General features: G+C 45.9%; 2 protein-coding genes across 2 annotated transcripts in view; one reads left to right on the forward strand and one right to left on the reverse strand.

Moving 5' to 3' along the window:
• Positions 1-2712: 2712 nt before the first annotated feature.
• LOC133522532 (uncharacterized) lies at positions 2713-4992 on the forward strand. Its single transcript, XM_061857897.1, has 3 exons — positions 2713-2920; positions 3470-3624; positions 4865-4992. Exons 1-3 carry the CDS (start codon positions 2875-2877, stop codon positions 4919-4921), a joined length of 258 nt encoding a protein of 85 aa, XP_061713881.1. The 5' UTR covers positions 2713-2874; the 3' UTR covers positions 4922-4992.
• A 369-nt stretch (positions 4993-5361) lies between these two features.
• Positions 5362-18856, reverse strand: part of LOC133522535 (exocyst complex component 1) — a 48991-nt gene continuing 35496 nt past the window's right edge. The window contains exons 9-13 of the mRNA XM_061857900.1: positions 12168-12401; positions 11676-11872; positions 8041-8168; positions 7044-7280; positions 5362-5806 (exon numbers count right to left, since the gene is read on the reverse strand). Coding sequence (XP_061713884.1) covers positions 5708-5806; positions 7044-7280; positions 8041-8168; positions 11676-11872; positions 12168-12401 — 895 coding nt within the window. The 3' untranslated portion in view covers positions 5362-5707. The remainder of the gene's footprint in view (positions 5807-7043; positions 7281-8040; positions 8169-11675; positions 11873-12167; positions 12402-18856) is intronic.

Here is an 18856-nt window from a genome sequence, read left to right on the forward strand (position 1 = left end):
TTTGGCCTTCTGGGCTCTTCTAGCTCCTTCACCTTTGATCGAGCCTGCTGATAATTTAATAGCTAAAATATAATGCCCTTAACTACACGTTTACCCAATTTCATTTAAATTTGCACAAATTAAACTTAAGCGTTATTGTCTATCAAACTATCCTCTGATAGTTCAGCTTAAAAACATCGAAATGCGGGAACGTGCCCCTAGCCAGCCGTGTCGTGTGTTCCAAGTCGAATGTAAGAAATTCACTTCGCTTCGCTCGCTCGTTCGACGGCAATTATTTGAACAACATTAAAAAAAAAAACAATATAATATAATATTTTTAAACAATAAAATATTTTTATTTTATAAGTTTATATTAAGTTTTAGAATACATGTAGTATAAACAGAGTATAAAATACAAATGGTTACGTTTAAATACTTCATGAGATATAGGTATGTATAAAATGAGACAAAACCTAGTAGGAAATTTGATTACCTGTACTTACTATTTACCATAGTTTTTAGGGTTCTGTAGCCAAATGGCAAAAAACGGAACCCTTATAGATTCGTCATGTCCGTCTGTCTGTCCGATTATGTCACAGCAACTTTTTTCCGAAACTATAAGAGCTATACTGTTCATACTTGGTAAGTAGATGTATTCTATGAACCGCATTAAGATGTTTACACAAAAATAGAAAAAAAACAATAAATTTTGGGGGTTCCCCATACTTAGAACTGAAACTCAAAAAATCTTTTTTCATTAAACCCATACGTGTGGGATATCTATGGATAGGTCTTTAAAAATTATATTGAGGTTTCTAATATCATTTTTTTCTAAACTGAATAGTTTGCGCGAGAGACACTTCCAAAGTGGAAAAATGTGTGCCCCCCCCCCTCTGTAACTTCTAAAATAACAGAATGAAAAATCTAAAAAAATATATGATATACATTACCATGCAAACTTCCACCGAAAGTGTTTTTTTAATACGTCATAAATGGTACGGAACCCTTCATGGGCGAGTCCGACTCGCACTTGGCCGCTTTTTTATTATTATATGTAATAAAAACTATTACGTTCTTAATTACTCTAAAAAAATATTAAAATGGACTATAAACTAAATAGAAGTAAAACTAAAGTGGCTGATAGACGGGCGAGTAAGTTCGCGAACTTATGGCTCGATGACTTTTTTCGCTTGTAAAGTACGCGTACTTAGGCTGACACACGAGCGAAAATGGTCGTTGAGCTGTAAGTTCGCGAACTTACTCGCACGTCTATCCGGGACTTAAACAAACAGAAAGACACAAATACAAAAACTAATCAAACAACCCGAGCCCTCCCAAACGCAAAGGTGCCCATCACGCTAGCCGCGTTACCACGCTGAATCGCGATGGACAGCCTCTGCATCAGGAATGACCCGAAACGAGGGCCATGACCCCCTCTCCCTCAAACGCCGCCCCAATTCGCCCAAGAAAATTTTGGCCTCGGCACACCAACACCCGGACGTCTCCGCCGCCAACGGGACAAACATATACTTCGACAGCAGCGCCGAGTACTTATCGCGCTTTCGGAGTGCCGCAAATTCAGCCGCCGCTCCTGCCGTCCGGACAGTCCGGCCAATGTGCGAGGCGGCAAAAGTGCTGACACAAGTGGCATCCCAGAGAAAACACTTACCCTTTTCCCATGGTACAAGAATCAGCCCGTCAGGTCTTATGCCATCGGACCGGCTTAGTCCTGGAGGCTCCATCAAGCACGGTACATTTACTGACAAAAGTGCCCTCCTTACAATATCATTTGCCGGGCATGGTGCCGTGGAAACCTCCCCGCACACCGACAACAACTCAACGCGTGATGACCATTACTCTCAACCATAGTGCCACAGATGCATACGTGAGGTTCGTAAACATCGCAGCCCAAGCGAAGAGCTACAGCCACCCGCATCGAGTTGTTGTCGAGAAGAGGGTACCCACATGTGGAGAGGGAAGTGCATGTAACCATGCCCCCGCCTCAGGCCTAGAAACAGCCATAAGACTAGCCTTGTCTGTACCCACAGCGTTTTCCAGCAGGCCATCAAAAATTCGCCTCATGCCTATGTCATCCCACATCCACTGACGGTCCAGTTTATCTGGCATCTCTGCATTCGGATTGAGAGCGCTCCTGGCCTCCAGACCATCAGACGCAAAAGGAATTGTGGCCGTGTCACCATCCAAAGATAAAATTTTAGTGATAAGGTCCACAACAAGTTTAGTTAACAATAGACAAAGGATAAGCCGTTGGGGGCCAGCTACAAAGCTAACAACTATACATCCACACTTCCCGATATCGGGTCCAAAATCAGTCCCAATGTCGGACCTGGTAATCGTTTTCCGTTTCACGGAATATCAGCACATCGTTAACATTATTTGAAATGTAAAAAAATACTTTGTCTATAATTGCCAAAAATGTTCAATGTTCAAATATTGTAAACGATGTGCTGATATTTGGTGAAACGGAAAGATACTCTTGCCTGCGAAATTCGAAGTTCGTCAATTGCGGGCATTTTTCTCTGTCACTCTAATTACATCTTAGTGAGAGTAAAAGAGAAAGATCCCCGCAATTTGCGAATTTCGGTTTACGCTTTAGGCCCCCAGATTGTTAATGCTATAATTGATGTTTTTTTTGCACGTGTACATGAAATCCGTCTATTTTTCGGGTTTAACGGTACATCAAGTCTGGCAACACTAATTTTGACAGGCTAAATTAATTTGTATCCGTAGTCTACATTATCGATTGGTTCATTAAAAAAAAGTGAAGTTGAGTTGAAGGTCCGTCCGAAACTCCGAAGACGAAGGGAACCAAAGCAGCAGTATAAAACCTGCTTTCTTTCAGCGATAACTGCGAAGACATAATTAAATAGAAAAATGTTCGCTGCGCGTCAAATCGCGTCGAGGGTATTCCAACAATCGGGTGAGTGTCATTTGTTTTGATCAAGTTCGATTTCGGGATTTGCTCTATAAGTCTTTTAGTAAAGTACTTTTTTGTTTTTGTGGTTTCAAGTTAATTGCTTTATTAATAAAATCTTTTATATACTTTCGGGTGTGCCTGAGCAGATTGAAGCCCCGTAATTACCTATTAGAAAAGTTACATAACTGCAGTCCTAACCTAACTTTTGTTCCCACTATTTAAGTCAACAGGAAAAAACGTAATATGTGAAACAATACAGATTTTACTGCCTCGTTTATTGTTAGTTATGACTGACTGAAGGTCGAATTGAACTCTACATTGCCTGAGACTAGCTGCTAGCTAGTAATTGTATTTATATTTTGATGGCATGTAATGTTATCTCTAATGTGACTGATAATTCGAGACTAACCCACATAATCGGTTATAAAATTTGTATGACTGTAGAATACTGTACCAAATAGGTAAATTAAGTGGTTGCCTAAGGCACTGTTGTCAACACACCAGAAAGTCAAGAATGTATAGAATGCGATTGAGAATATTATGTTGGTGCAGTCCGCCGCTACCATGCGGGAGACTTCAAGGCGCCCACCATGGAGGAGCTGCCCGTGCCCCGCGGCTCGTGGCAGGCCAACCATGATGCCAAGCAGCGCAAGTACAATGCTGTGCTCATTGCTGGCATCGCCTTCACAGCTGGAACCTTAGTGCTGGTAAGTAAATTCTACCTTTTTTTTATACCTCAACTAGTCACCGTAGCCTATAACTTCAGGGGCCCATTATCTCAAATGGTATTATACAACTTGACAGTTTGTGAACTAATCATATTAGTTTAATACGTTTTGAGAAATGGGGCCCATAGGTGTTACATGCACATTGCCGACCCTTAAGAACCTTACACATCCTTTTTTGAAGAACCCCATACTGTAGAAGAACCTTACCTCTGTCTCTGTGTGTTCTGTGTACCGTATAATAGTATTATGTGAAGAATTCTAACCGGTAATCCCAGCTGATCTTTGACTGCAGAAAGTTACTATCTCAATTTGGCCCCTAGCAAATGACACCTCTTACTCTCAACTCCTTGATTACTGCTCAGAACAGCCGTGATCCAAGTGCGCCTAAACAAATGAGTGATAACCATCATAATCATCACTAACTGCTGTGACGACTGTATGACGACTGACTGACTGTTTAGGTACCGATAATTTAAATAATTTATTTGTTATTGTAGTTTTTAATTGAATAATAAGTATAGCCTTATGATATTTACTTAAATATATAAAATTTTGTACTTTAGCGTGTAGCTGCGCTCTCTCGGAAAGGTTTCCACGGAAGACCAGCGTCGAGACCCTTAGGTGGTATCTTGACATTAAGCTGAGTGGAGACCTTTTCAGTGACGCTTAATAATAAATTGATTCTGTCGTCTCATGTTTTACCTAAACTTAAGCGTTTTCTGAATAAATTTTTTCTATTCTATTCTAATCATAATAAAAAAAAACTGTTACACCAATGAAATGGTTTGCAACAACTTTCTTAAATATTGGGGTAAATTAGAAATCATGAACTCTGCGTAGGGGGCGCCACTACCACAATCCATCACAATCTGAGGGTCTACTGCGAAACAAGAAAAACGATATTTAACGAAATCTCGTTTTTCTTCTAAGTTCTAACCTCTCTATCGCTCTTGCATATTCGAGCGAGAGAGGCAGATAACTAAATATTGATTGTCGCGTTTCCCGGTAGGCCCTTTGTAAAGAAACCGCCTTGATGCATCGATGTCATATTTTATTATCTGTCAAAACTTGTCAAAAAACAGTTTAAGGCACAGTATGTATAAGTTACTCTATGGTCTATGGTTTACGAAAGGTGCTAGTGCTGCACTCTGGCGGCAGAACATTCCAGTAATACTCCCTATTGAAGTAGTTTCTAATTATGTTTTGATTTTGCTTGCAGGCTAAGGCTTCCGGTCTGGTGTACCTTAACTACTCGCCCCCGGCGTCCCTGGACTAGGCAGTTCATTTCACATTAGCGTAACCAATACTATACAGTAAATCAACTAATAAATATTTAGTTAACCAAAAGTCTAGTTTTATTTCCGCACCTCCAACTTAAATGCAAGAATGTGTGAAGTCGGTATCAGTAGGGTCTATACTACACTCTTAGAACAACACGCCAAAAGAAGTCATTTTACAAATGTAAAGCAATTAAAATGAGATCTATTATTTACAACCTTTAAAATAAAAATATTTTATAAAATCTTATTTATATCCGAAATATTCTACATTCCCCTAAATCTAAATACAACCAATCTTTCTTCAATTTATAATATTGTATACATGTTTGTCTTACCTACACACGGGCCAGGCCAGGTCACCTCTTGTGAAATAACCTTAAAGATAATCCCAAAAAAGAAGGAAGGACCTAGAGTACGGAGTGTGACAAACAAAAAATTTTTAAAAGAGTATATTGTGTAATTTATTAATGGATAAAATAACACTAAATTATAAATATATATTTTTTCTTAAGGATTATTAGATTTACATTTCAGAATAATCAAGTAATAACATTAGAAAGAAAACCCTTTATCCTCTCCAATCATTTGAAACAAACTTGTTCCATGAGACCACGTTGTTTATTGTTTATTATTTAATATAAAATGGGGGAATTGGAAAATATTCATAGATGTATTAACACTTGAGGCCAACAGGGGTCACGGCTCGGAGCAGCCTAAGTAGAGCCTAGCGTTTAGTCCGTGGAGTGTCGCTAGCGGCCTCCAGCGTGCAAGCAGCGTGCGGGTCAGTGCTCGCGCGCGATGTCGGAGAAGGCGTCGAGGATGTCCTGCGTGCTGAGCGGCAGCGCCAGCCCCGCGCCCGGGTAGCACGCCGCGATGCGCGCCTGAGGGGAACATTACAATACCCACGTTAAGACGACTCGTAGGCATATAGTGTGTCCATACGCTGCTAATTGTTTCGTAGATCACTTCTACACATGAGCTTCGCCCGAGGCATCGTTCGCTTGCTTCGAGCGAGGCATGACTGCACACACTCTTTTCAATTAAATCGCCTCGTAAAAAGTTTATTTCGTGCAATGTTGTTGTGCTTTTACAGCTGATGGTACAAGTACCTAATAACTGTAATGTTATTTTTCTCAAGCTTGTAATGAAATGTTGACATGACTTACTTCAAATTAGGTCGGGAAATAGTACATATCAGGTGCGATGAGTGATGATGATATGTAAAGAAATTTCATACAGCCTTACACACCTAGGCCTGTAAGGCAACCTTCTTTTGTTTTTTAACGTCAAATAATGGCACGTCTTGGCATTCAACTATAAAAAACCTATAAGCAAAATTGTGCCAGTATGATTTTTTTCATATTTTTGTCTTTTTTTTTTTCTTTTTGTGTTTGTTAAATATTACTTCCGGGATTCAAAGGGGAACAAAAATTTCATTATTTTTGCGCTACGACGCACGGTTTAGGAGATACAGCCCCAAAAAGTTTTATTTTTTTTCAGTCATGCTGAAATCTTTATAGGGCTGTATCTCCTAAACCGTGCGTCGTAGCGTAAAAATAATCAAATTTTCGTTCCCCTATCGGTAACAACAAAAAACACAAAAAAGAAAAAAGAAAAAAAAAATCGTAATGGCGTGCGTGGTAGCGCCAAAATAATTACATTTTTGTTCCCCTTCAATACCCCACGCACTGAATAGCTTATCACATTAGGACATGAAACAATCATCATCATCATCATCCTATTTTTTTAAAAATTATTTCATTGCAAGTTTGAGAAAAGCACTATACAAATCTCGGCGGGAAACGAAGGGTTGCAGGCCAAGTAGATATAGACGGCCGAGCGTAGCGAGGTCGGATAGGGAGACGCGGCCGTCCTCTATAGGAATGTACTATTACTGACACCATCAGGAAAAGTTTCATGATTAGTCAATTTAGTGTCCACAAATTCATTGTTTTAATCACTTTTAATATTCAATATTCCGTGTTCACCATAAAGTTAAAATAATTTATCAAAACAATGTTTAAACCCAGTTTCAAGTAAATGTGACAGGTAGAGAGTACTGTACAGTTAGTGGTCCGTGGAACCTGTTCGGATAAGAGGGTAGGTCGGGAGACGCACCTGCAACGCCTGGTGCTGCTGCAGGAACTCCTCCTGCATGGCGCGCCACACGACCTGCAGCAGGCCGCCCTCCTCGCTGAGGTGCTTCTCGACGGTCCGGTAGAGGCGGTGCAGCGAGCGGCGCACCTCGGGCGCGGGGTACATGGCGAGCAGGCGGCGCAGCTCGTGCTTGCTGAAGGCGGCGCGGTAGCACACCTCCTCCTCGCGCGCGCCGCCCGCCACCGCCTCCGCCACGCCCTGCGCAGCGGGAAGCTTACCACACCTGCACGTTACGTGCCCGTGCCGGTGCGGTGGGGCGACACTCCTCCTTTCGGTCATTCTCGGCTCCGTCCGGCTCGGCATTGCTCCGAGCAAATATTAGGGCTGGCATGACTCGACGTCCCTATGCGTGCACGACCACAGATAAGATGATCACTTGAATTTTGACAACCTTAAATAGCCGAAAGGGGTAGTGCCATACATTAGAAAGGAACAGCATGATTCGACCCTGAATCGCTGTCAAACTTCGGTTTTGAAGGAAGTGTCATTTCTGTACGGTAGTACCTATTATTAACTATTCTGTGCCCATATTACACACTCGCTTGCGAACACGGCGGTGCGACGCGAAGCGGGCCGCTACTTCAACTTTAGTTTGCAACCGTTCGTGGTCGTAGCAGTTAACCCCCAACTTACAGTATGAAATGACTGCGTGCCGCAGCGGTTACATCTACAAGTGCGTACCTACGAGGCTTAATACATTAATTTTCGCTTGGTCAACACACACAAAATTCAAAAAATTTTCTGCAAGTAGGCCTCAAGGGCATCACACACATCCCCATGTCATATCTTCAATTACTATGCCTCAAAAATTGTATGTGTCCATTTCGTCTATGTGTCTTGATTAACGGAATTTGAAAATAACCAAATAATATAAAATTTTACTTCACTTTTACCAACGATTTGCGAAAATGTTTTCGACCCGTATAAAATATGAAAGCTTGTTATAAAAAAATGATACCTCGAAGAACTGTGTGAGCTTGTCAAGCGGGCGGCCGAAGTACTGCGTGACGTACTGGCGCAGCGCCTCCGAGTAGCGCGCGCGCGCCTCGCGCCGCAGCGCGTCCAGCGCCGGCGCGCGCCGGGCCGCTGCAACACATACGCTCGCAACCGTTATCATCTCAATTATTATTTTTATTATTTATTTACATCAACCAATTTTTAAATATAATTTTAATAATCAATTTTATACAATGTGTTTGTGCACGTATAGTGGAGCCGTTAACCACGTATAGTACGATGGATTTTATCGACAAATGCCCCCATGCCTGTTTTTTCTGAACCATTTTAAAAATGCACCCCTCCAAAGTTTTATGAGGCCAAACACGATTGCACTTGGTTAATGTACGATTATCTGTCCATTTACCTATCGCACATAAAAAAAAAATCATTCGATAGCTTATGAATTAGGGCATACATTTGAATCATAACTACAGTCAAATAATTTTGTAAATACTCTGCGAAGTTCTATTTTTTCTCCGTCAATATTGTATGTTTTCTTCTAAGTACCTATTAAACTAGTGACTATACCGGGTGTTTCCTGTAACAGGAGCAATAGGTAAATTAAACTGTAGGCTGTACTCCTCAAACTCACCAACATTTGTTCAGCAACTTTTAAAAATAACTTATGTTTTAATTTTTATTACTCTTTAAAGTTAATTCTAAGACGCAATGTATTGCGAATTTTGTTATGTTTAAAGCGTGACAAGCAACGTCAAACACACTGATGTCAGCGTACATAGAACATAATATTTAATTTGTATGAAAAAGATAAAATCTAAAGATTTCGCAATTTTTAAAAGTTGTTAATCAAAAGTTACGTCGTTTGAGTGAGGAGTACAATATATGGTTTAATTATTTGCTCGTGTTACGGGAAACACCCGGTATATATTTTTAATTGGTTTAGTATTCCATTTTAAGTTCCCTACTATGTCATGCATTCATTAATTACCTACCGATGTTTTGAAGTCCCTGTATGCGTGACAGACAAGAAAATGCCTAACACCTTCCCTGTTTCGATCTGTTTATTAACTATATTTATATTCTTTTATTCGCAGGTGTGGAATCACTACTCTATGCAGATGATCTTAAAATAATTCAACCTGTCGTAAATGCATCCGACTGTACGGTACTGCAACAAAGAATCAACATGGTTGACAGCTGGAGTAAAACAAACCGCTTGTACCTGAATGAATCTAAGTGCAAAGTAATAAGTTTTAGCCGGTCTATAGATCCTATCCTTCAGACATATACTCTTACTAACATTCCCTTTGACCGAGTAACAGAAATAAAGGATCTAGGTTTAACACTCGACACTAAGCTAAACATGCACTCACACATTATAAATATCTGCGAAAGTGCCTACAAAATTTTAGGGTTCATTATTAGAACGACTTCTGAATTTCGTGACCCTAAAATCGCAATAATTCTTTATAATGCCTATGTTCGCAGCAAGCCTGAGTACAGTTCTATCGCATGGGACCCTCGGGAAGCAAAATATACCATTATGGTCGAGCGCGTCCAACGTAAATTTGCTAGACATCTTTACAAAAGGTATTACGGATACTACCCGTACTTATTTCCATCATCCTTTGTATTGGGAATGGTAGGGCTAGAGTCTCTCGAACTAAGGCGTAAGCAAACGCTTGCCTTACACTATTGTCTGCTTCTAAGAAATCATATTGTCAACCCATCCGTTCTGGAACGTATGCGTATTTTTACCCCAGATAACTACATAGCTGCAGTAGGGCGTAGCGCATGTAGAGCCAGAAACCTTTTCGCATATCCAAATGTTCGCACCTATCACGGTTCAAATTCACCCACGTACCGAGAAATAGAATTACTAAATAACTTCATAGCTACAGTCCAAAATGCAGACATATTCTCAGACAACTGGCCGTCCCTACAACGTAGTATCAGGATTTTTTTAAACTCTACCTATGTTACTTAATATCAATTTTTTTTAAATCTCTATGTAACTTAGTAATACATTATATGTATGTTTAATTCTAGAGATAGTTCCAAAAATGTATAATGTGTGTAATACAAGTTTACTAATTTTATGTTCTGACTACATATGTATTAACAGTATAAGTGTCTTGGCTGTAGCTGTAAACTTATACTTTGTGTTTGCCTGAATAAAGAATAAGAATAAAGGTCTGTTTGTTATCACCTTATCACTTAAGCTTATTAATATGCGACTGTTTGTTTCCTAAATGAATTTAAAAAAATCCCAGAGACTCTTCCACAATTACTCGAGAATTAATAACAGATAAAAATTGTCTTCTAAAATTTACTTTTTTTTACATTTTACCTTTGTTTCGAAAACGAGGTCGTTGACCTGTACTTTTTTTATTGACATCAAAATTGATAGCCCTAGTTAAAACATTTCACAAGTTACACGAGTCCAATCAAGACCTTCTTTAATGAGCGTCAGAGCGTACGCACTACGCTGGCAGTCGACAATTCGGGTCGCTCTTCGTTGGATGCGGTCCAGAGGGAGAAGCTGGTACAGTCAGCATCAAAAGTAGTGGATGAAACAACGCGCCAAAAGTATCTGATATTCCGAATAACTTTTCCAAATATGGATAATTCTCTAAAAATCACCTTCAAAACTATTTATTTAACCGTATGGCTTATACAAAAGAAATAGACAGTTACATAAATATCACAGAATAAAAATTACATTACAATTCAAATTTAAATTAAATGTCAATATTCAGAGCGTTCAGCCACGCAATCGCGTCGGGTGTTAGGCGCAGCAGGTCCTCTGGTGGTCCCGAGTATGAGTGCAGAGGGCATCGCTGAAATATATGCTCCATAGTCTGGACTTCTTCGTCACACTCGCACATTGCAGAGTCTTTCCACCCCCATTTATGCAGAAAGTAATTGAAGCGACAGTGACCCGTTCTCAGTCTATTTAAGCGACACCACAATCTCCGGGGGAGGTTGAATCCTAATGGTTTAGAAGTCGGGTCTATGGTTTCTACGTGAGAGCCAGCAGAAGTAGTGGTCCATTCAGTTTTCCAGGCTTCAGCCACATTGAAACTTAGAGTTTGAGCAGCAGCATACGCAGGACTTCCGAGACTTTAGGCGTTGGGGCGTTATCTTCAAAACTATGTATTGTCTTTTACAGTCTAAATTGGTCTACATATAGAACCATCAACTTTTGTTAAGCTGTTACAGAATGGTAGATACTTTTGAAACCTTGTTTGATCCGATACTTTTGATGCTGACTGTACTGGGGTGCCCCTGGCCATAGATAAGAACATTATTCCATGTGTGGGCGCACCTGCGCCTTATAAAGCTGTAGGCGGTGGGCCGGTGTGAAATACTGTCTCGATCTGTTGAGCACACCGAGTTCTTTTTTGAGGCTAATTTAGCCTTACCCTCTAAATGGCCGCGGAACTGGACTTCTCTCGAGATGTCGACGCCAAGAATTCCGATACCGGCTGTGGCAGTCAGGGGAGTGCTCTCAAAACGAGATGACACGACAACCTCTAACTTTTTACAACTACAACATTATACGTCAAATGTACGTTCTGCCATTCACCGAATATCCAGCATGGCGTCCAGCGCCGCGTGTGATGTACGCACCGAGCAGCGCGTGCAGCTTGTGGTAGTTCTCGAGGCGCAGCACGGGGCGGGGTGTCCGCGGGTGCTCGGCGGCGGCCACGGCGGCCAGCATGGCGCCGCCGAGCGCCGCGTACCACCGCTCCAGGTCCGCGCGCCGCCCGCTGCGACCGAAGATCGCCTCGCAAACCGAGCTTAATTCTTCGAACTCCGATAAGAATCTGAAAATTGTTACAATAAAGAATTGGACTCGTCGAAATGAATCATATGAATACCCAATCTCGAGGAGCCTACTTGTAACCACAAAAGTTTTTCACTGTTCATTTTCTGACTCCATCGTCAAATCAGCTCGATGATACTAAATAATGGTATTATAAAAAAAAATTCATTTTTCAATACGGCTTTTACAAGCAAAAAGAGGCTTGCAAGATTGTTAAAACACTTAGCTAGTGAAGTAAAAGTGTGCAATAGATGTGTGCAGCGCTACAAACGGCCGCACACGCCACACGGCCTCACCCCAGCAGCCCCGCCTTGGGCCGGCGGGCGGCCTGGCGCGCCGCCTCGGGCAGGGCGGCGAGGCGCTCGGCCACGACGCGGTCGGCGCCGCGCTTGGCCGCCACGGCCACCGCCGCCAGCGCCGTGCGCGCCCAGCGGCCCTCCCCGCCGCCGCCGCCGCCGCCGCCGGCCGGCGTGCCCGCGCCGTCGCCGAGCACGCGCGTGCCCACGCATGCCAGCGCGCGCATTGCCCCGCTACGGCAATAAATACTTCCTTACAATACAATACAATACTCTTTATTGCACACCCCACATAGTTTACAATAAATGTACAGAAACAAACAAAGACAATTTGATAGAGGTAACAGGTGGTCTTATCGCTTAAGAGCGATCTCTACCAGACAACCTTTGGGTATCGGGGACAATAAAATTAGAATATACGGTAGGTGGCACAAAGAAAAACAACAAAAAAATTAAAATTAAAAGTCGAATTGAATATAACCAAACAACACAAGTCATTAAATAGTATGAATAAACATACAGATGCCGTCAAACTTCTTGAACACTAGGCGCGGTGGTGGGGGAGAGTTTGCGCATCGTACACATACGTGCAAAAAAAGTACCTAATTTTTATTTCAAATCTCGGTATAATTATTGAGCCCACAACACAAGTCTTATAGCTTATTGTGGGACTAGGTCGATCCGTGTATAATCACGCCTTTTTGTTGTTTGTGCGCTAGTACGAGTTTGTATAGCTGTGGCTTGTACATTTTTTCATCATACTGTACTCCTTTATCTTTCAACCATTGACGCATTACAGCTTTGTTTGAGTTTGAGGTTGGGGCAGTTTCGAATTGCTTGTTATGGTACGACGCATTATCGACCACGATTACTGAATTTGGAGGCAGGTTTGGTATCAACTGATTGCGCAGCCATTTTTCATAATTAATGAAATTCATGTTGTCATGATAATCTCCACTTTTTGTGCCCGCTTTAAACACGAGTTGTGCATTTGGCACAAATCCGTTTTCGGAGCCAGCGTGAACTATTACCACGCGCTGTCCTTTCGAAATAGGTTTTTTTAAACCTTGCGTAGACTCGTCGGTCCACGCCTTGCTGCTTGCATGTGACGAGACGACATATGACTCGTCAGTGTATATTATAGGTCTTCCTTCTTGCCTATATTTACAAATTTTCTGTAGATACTCAATTCGTAACAATCGTATGTTACTTTTTTCTATTAAAAGTTTTCTGTTGTTTTCAGTTTTTTTCCACCTGAAGCGTAACTGTTTTAAAATTCGACGCAAACTTGCTTGCGAGCCATCAAAACTTATATCGTCTTTTAATTTTTTTCTGAGTTTTTCTACGGTGGGGAATTCGTTATTTGTTTTATGGTAATTGTGAATGCACCTCCGAATAACCGCTTGATCAAAACTATCAATGCCCGTTGCTTTCTTTTTGCCAGATCTTTTTTTTCCTGGGGTTCGAAAGACAGTGAGCAAGTCAGAGCCCTTCGCTTCATTAATAATTCGGCGGACTGTGCTCACAGACGTTTTTGTGGCGTTGGCAGTGTTTTTCACAGTTTCAATAAAACCCTTTCCGTCCTTCTTAAAAAAACAGTACACATCGTACACCATCTTCCGCGCTTGTCTTTTTAAAACTGTATTATTTTGACGTGGCATTATAACGTCAAAGTCAAGCAATAACTATAACAATAAATAAACGCAACAAAAAAATTAACAAGAAACTCAACAATAATGTTCAATACCTATAACAATACTTTAACAAAAACTCAACAATTTTTTTTAATAAGAAACTCAACAATAACAATTGGCTTTATCACTGCACGCAAGTGTACGCGGGAGGCAAAGGAACGTGAACGTGGCGCGGAACGCAAACGTCAACTGATTGACCAATCGTGCGGACGCGACGAGACACCCCTGCCGCCCGCCACGCCGCCACCGCCCGCCCCCTCCCAACGACACCTAAAAATCGCATCTGCGCATGCAAGGTCAAATGTTCAAGAAGTTTGACGGCATCTGTACTTAAAAACGTCTAACTATACAGATACATAGACATACATACATAACAAGGTTCCTCAACGCACATCCTGTTCTAGCCCCCCGTGGTATACTAGGCCCCTTAGAAGACTGATAAATGAAAAAAAGAAATATCATAAGCTGTGCAAGACTTATGGTAATCCCCTGGACTTAGATACTTATACGTAAATTATCAAGAAAAAGAATCTCTACATTGGAACCTATATGTTACAGAGATTATATTAACTATACTGAAACTAAAATCAATACTTACCCTAAATTTTTCTGGACATACATAAAATCAGTTTTCGCTTTAAGTGGTCTTCCACGGGTAATGCATGATAATGGAATAACCGCCTCTAATGGTGCACAGATATGTGATTTATATAATGAACATACTTGGTAAGATCCTTGAGAAAATAGTCACTGATCAACTTTCTTCTGCATTGCGTCCACATATCATTCCAAACCAACATGGTTTTCTCAGCGGTCGTAGTGTTGATTCGAATCTCTTATCTTATACAGAAACCATATTGGATGCGCTAGATAACAACTATCAGTTGGACGCAGTGTATACTGATTTTGCCAAGGCATTTGATAAGGTTTATCATGAGCGCTTACTTTTGAAGCTCTGGCAGTTCGGTATACACGGCGACCTGTTCCGCTGGATAAAATCGTATCTTGAGAATCGTTCACAAGCAGATGCTTTGCAGGGACACGCTTCTTGTTACAAACCTATAACTTCCGGTGTGCCACAGGGATCACACCTAGGACCTCTGTTATTATTATTTTTTATTTTTATTTATTGAGAGTAAATATTATTTGTGCTCTATATCAATGATATCACAGATGACGAGCTGTTCCCAGTGCTCGGCCTCGAGGGAACAGCTCGGCCATCATGCGGCGCGCCTCCGCGCCGACATCATACAACTATACACTAGTGCTCACTAAGGCTGCCGCTCGAGGTGGTTGACGAGCGCGACCAGCTCGGCCTCGAGCGCGGGGAACAGCTCGGCCATCATGCGGCGCGCCTCCGCGCCGACATCATACAACTATACACTAGTGCTCACTAAGGCTGCCGCTCGAGGTGGTGGACGAGCGCGACCAGCTCGGCCTCGAGCGCGGGGAACAGCTCGGCCATCATGCGGCGCGCCTCCGCGCCGACATCATACAACTATACACTAGTGCTCACTAAGGCTGCCGCTCGAGGTGGTTGACGAGCGCGACCAGCTCGGCCTCGAGCGCGGGGAACAGCTCGGCCATCATGCGGCGCGCCTCCGCGCCGACATCATACAACTATACACTAATGCTCACTAAGGCTGCCGCTCGAGGTGGTTGACGAGCGCGACCAGCTCTGCCTCGAGCGCGGGGAACAGCTCGGCCATCATGCGGCGCGCCTCCGCGCCGACATCATACAAATATACACTAGTGCTCACTAAGGCTGCCGCTCGAGGTGGTTGACGAGCGCGACCAGCTCGGCCTCGAGCGCGGGGAACAGCTCGGCCATCATGCGGCGCGCCTCCGCGCCGACATCATACAACTATACACTAGTGCTCACTAAGGCTGCCGCTCGAGGTGGTTGACGAGCGCGACCAGCTCGGCCTCGAGCGCGGGGAACAGCTCGGCCATCATGCGGCGCGCCTCCGCGCCGACATCATACAACTATACACTAGTGCTCACTAAGGCTGCCGCTCGAGGTGGTTGACGAGCGCGACCAGCTCGGCCTCGAGCGCGGGGAACAGCTCGGCCATCATGCGGCGCGCCTCCGCGCCGACATCATACAACTATACACTAGTGCTCACTAAGGCTGCCGCTCGAGGTGGTTGACGAGCGCGACCAGCTCGGCCTCGAGCGCGGGGAACAGCTCGGCCATCATGCGGCGCGCCTCCGCGCCGACATCATACAACTATACACTAGTGCTCACTAAGGCTGCCGCTCGAGGTGGTTGACGAGCGCGACCAGCTCGGCCTCGAGCGCGGGGAACAGCTCGGCCATCATGCGGCGCGCCTCCGCGCCGACATCATACAACTATACACTAGTGCTCACTAAGGCTGCCGCTCGAGGTGGTTGACGAGCGCGACCAGCTCGGCCTCGAGCGCGGGGAACAGCTCGGCCATCATGCGGCGCGCCTCCGCGCCGACATCATACAACTATACACTAGTGCTCACTAAGGCTGCCGCTCGAGGTGGTTGACGAGCGCGACCAGCTCGGCCTCGAGCGCGGGGAACAGCTCGGCCATCATGCGGCGCGCCTCCGCGCCGACATCATACAACTATACACTAGTGCTCACTAAGGCTGCCGCTCGAGGTGGTTGACGAGCGCGACCAGCTCGGCCTCGAGCGCGGGGAACAGCTCGGCCATCATGCGGCGCGCCTCCGCGCCGACATCATACAACTATACACTAGTGCTCACTAAGGCTGCCGCTCGAGGTGGTTGACGAGCGCGACCAGCTCGGCCTCGAGCGCGGGGAACAGCTCGGCCATCATGCGGCGCGCCTCCGCGCCGACATCATACAACTATACACTAGTGCTCACTAAGGCTGCCGCTCGAGGTGGTTGACGAGCGCGACCAGCTCGGCCTCGAGCGCGGGGAACAGCTCGGCCATCATGCGGCGCGCCTCCGCGCCGACATCATACAACTATACACTAGTGCTCACTAAGGCTGCCGCTCGAGGTGGTTGACGAGCGCGACCAGCTCGGCCTCGAGCGCGGGGAACAGCTCGGCCATCATGCGGCGCGCCTCCGCGCCGACATCATACAACTATACACTAGTGCTCACTAAGGCTGCCGCTCGAGGTGGTTGACGAGCGCGACCAGCTCGGCCTCGAGCGCGGGGAACAGCTCGGCCATCATGCGGCGCGCCTCCGCGCCGACATCATACAACTATACACTAGTGCTCACTAAGGCTGCCGCTCGAGGTGGTTGACGAGCGCGACCAGCTCGGCCTCGAGCGCGGGGAACAGCTCGGCCATCATGCGGCGCGCCTCCGCGCCGACATCATACAACTATACACTAGTGCTCACTAAGGCTGCCGCTCGAGGTGGTTGACGAGCGCGACCAGCTCGGCCTCGAGCGCGGGGAACAGCTCGGCCATCATGCGGCGCGCCTCCGCGCCGACATCATACAACTATACACTAGTGCTCACTAAGGCTGCCGCTCGAGGTGGTTGACGAGCGCGACCAGCTCGGCCTCGAGCGCGGGGAACAGCTCGGCCATCATGCGGCGCGCCTCCGCGCCGACATCATACAACTATACACTAGTGCTCACTAAGGCTGCCGCTCGAGGTGGTTGACGAGCGCGACCAGCTCGGCCTCGAGCGCGGGGAACAGCTCGGCCATCATGCGGCGCGCCTCCGCGCCGACATCATACAACTATACACTAGTGCTCACTAAGGCTGCCGCTCGAGGTGGTTGACGAGCGCGACCAGCTCGGCCTCGAGCGCGGGGAACAGCTCGGCCATCATGCGGCGCGCCTCCGCGCCGACATCATACAACTATACACTAGTGCTCACTAAGGCTGCCGCTCGAGGTGGTTGACGAGCGCGACCAGCTCGGCCTCGAGCGCGGGGAACAGCTCGGCCATCATGCGGCGCGCCTCCGCGCCGACATCATACAACTATACACTAGTGCTCACTAAGGCTGCCGCTCGAGGTGGTTGACGAGCGCGACCAGCTCGGCCTCGAGCGCGGGGAACAGCTCGGCCATCATGCGGCGCGCCTCCGCGCCGACATCATACAACTATACACTAGTGCTCACTAAGGCTGCCGCTCGAGGTGGTTGACGAGCGCGACCAGCTCGGCCTCGAGCGCGGGGAACAGCTCGGCCATCATGCGGCGCGCCTCCGCGCCGACATCATACAACTATACACTAGTGCTCACTAAGGCTGCCGCTCGAGGTGGTTGACGAGCGCGACCAGCTCGGCCTCGAGCGCGGGGAACAGCTCGGCCATCATGCGGCGCGCCTCCGCGCCGACATCATACAACTATACACTAGTGCTCACTAAGGCTGCCGCTCGAGGTGGTTGACGAGCGCGACCAGCTCGGCCTCGAGCGCGGGGAACAGCTCGGCCATCATGCGGCGCGCCTCCGCGCCGACATCATACAACTATACACTAGTGCTCACTAAGGCTGCCGCTCGAGGTGGTTGACGAGCGCGACCAGCTCGGCCTCGAGCGCGGGGAACAGCTCGGCCATCATGCGGCGCGCCTCCGCGCCGACATCATACAACTATACACTAGTGCTCACTAAGGCTGCCGCTCGAGGTGGTTGACGAGCGCGACCAGCTCGGCCTCGAGCGCGGGGAACAGCTCGGCCATCATGCGGCGCGCCTCCGCGCCGACATCATACAACTATACACTAGTGCTCACTAAGGCTGCCGCTCGAGGTGGTTGACGAGCGCGACCAGCTCGGCCTCGAGCGCGGGGAACAGCTCGGCCATCATGCGGCGCGCCTCCGCGCCGACATCATACAACTATACACTAGTGCTCACTAAGGCTGCCGCTCGAGGTGGTTGACGAGCGCGACCAGCTCGGCCTCGAGCGCGGGGAACAGCTCGGCCATCATGCGGCGCGCCTCCGCGCCGACATCATACAACTATACACTAGTGCTCACTAAGGCTGCCGCTCGAGGTGGTTGACGAGCGCGACCAGCTCGGCCTCGAGCGCGGGGAACAGC

The sequence above is a fragment of the Cydia pomonella genome, chromosome 11, assembly GCF_033807575.1.
Source record: "Cydia pomonella isolate Wapato2018A chromosome 11, ilCydPomo1, whole genome shotgun sequence".
Taxonomy (NCBI): domain Eukaryota; kingdom Metazoa; phylum Arthropoda; class Insecta; order Lepidoptera; family Tortricidae; genus Cydia; species Cydia pomonella.

Coding starts and splice junctions, on each gene's coding strand:
- LOC133522532 (XM_061857897.1), top strand. CDS start 2,875: ATGTTCGCTGCGCGTCAAATCGCGTCGAGGGTATTCCAACAATCGG. Junction 2,921..3,469: donor GAGGGTATTCCAACAATCGG/GTGAGTGTCATT, acceptor ATGTTGGTGCAG/TCCGCCGCTACCATGCGGGA. Junction 3,625..4,864: donor CAGCTGGAACCTTAGTGCTG/GTAAGTAAATTC, acceptor TTTTGCTTGCAG/GCTAAGGCTTCCGGTCTGGT.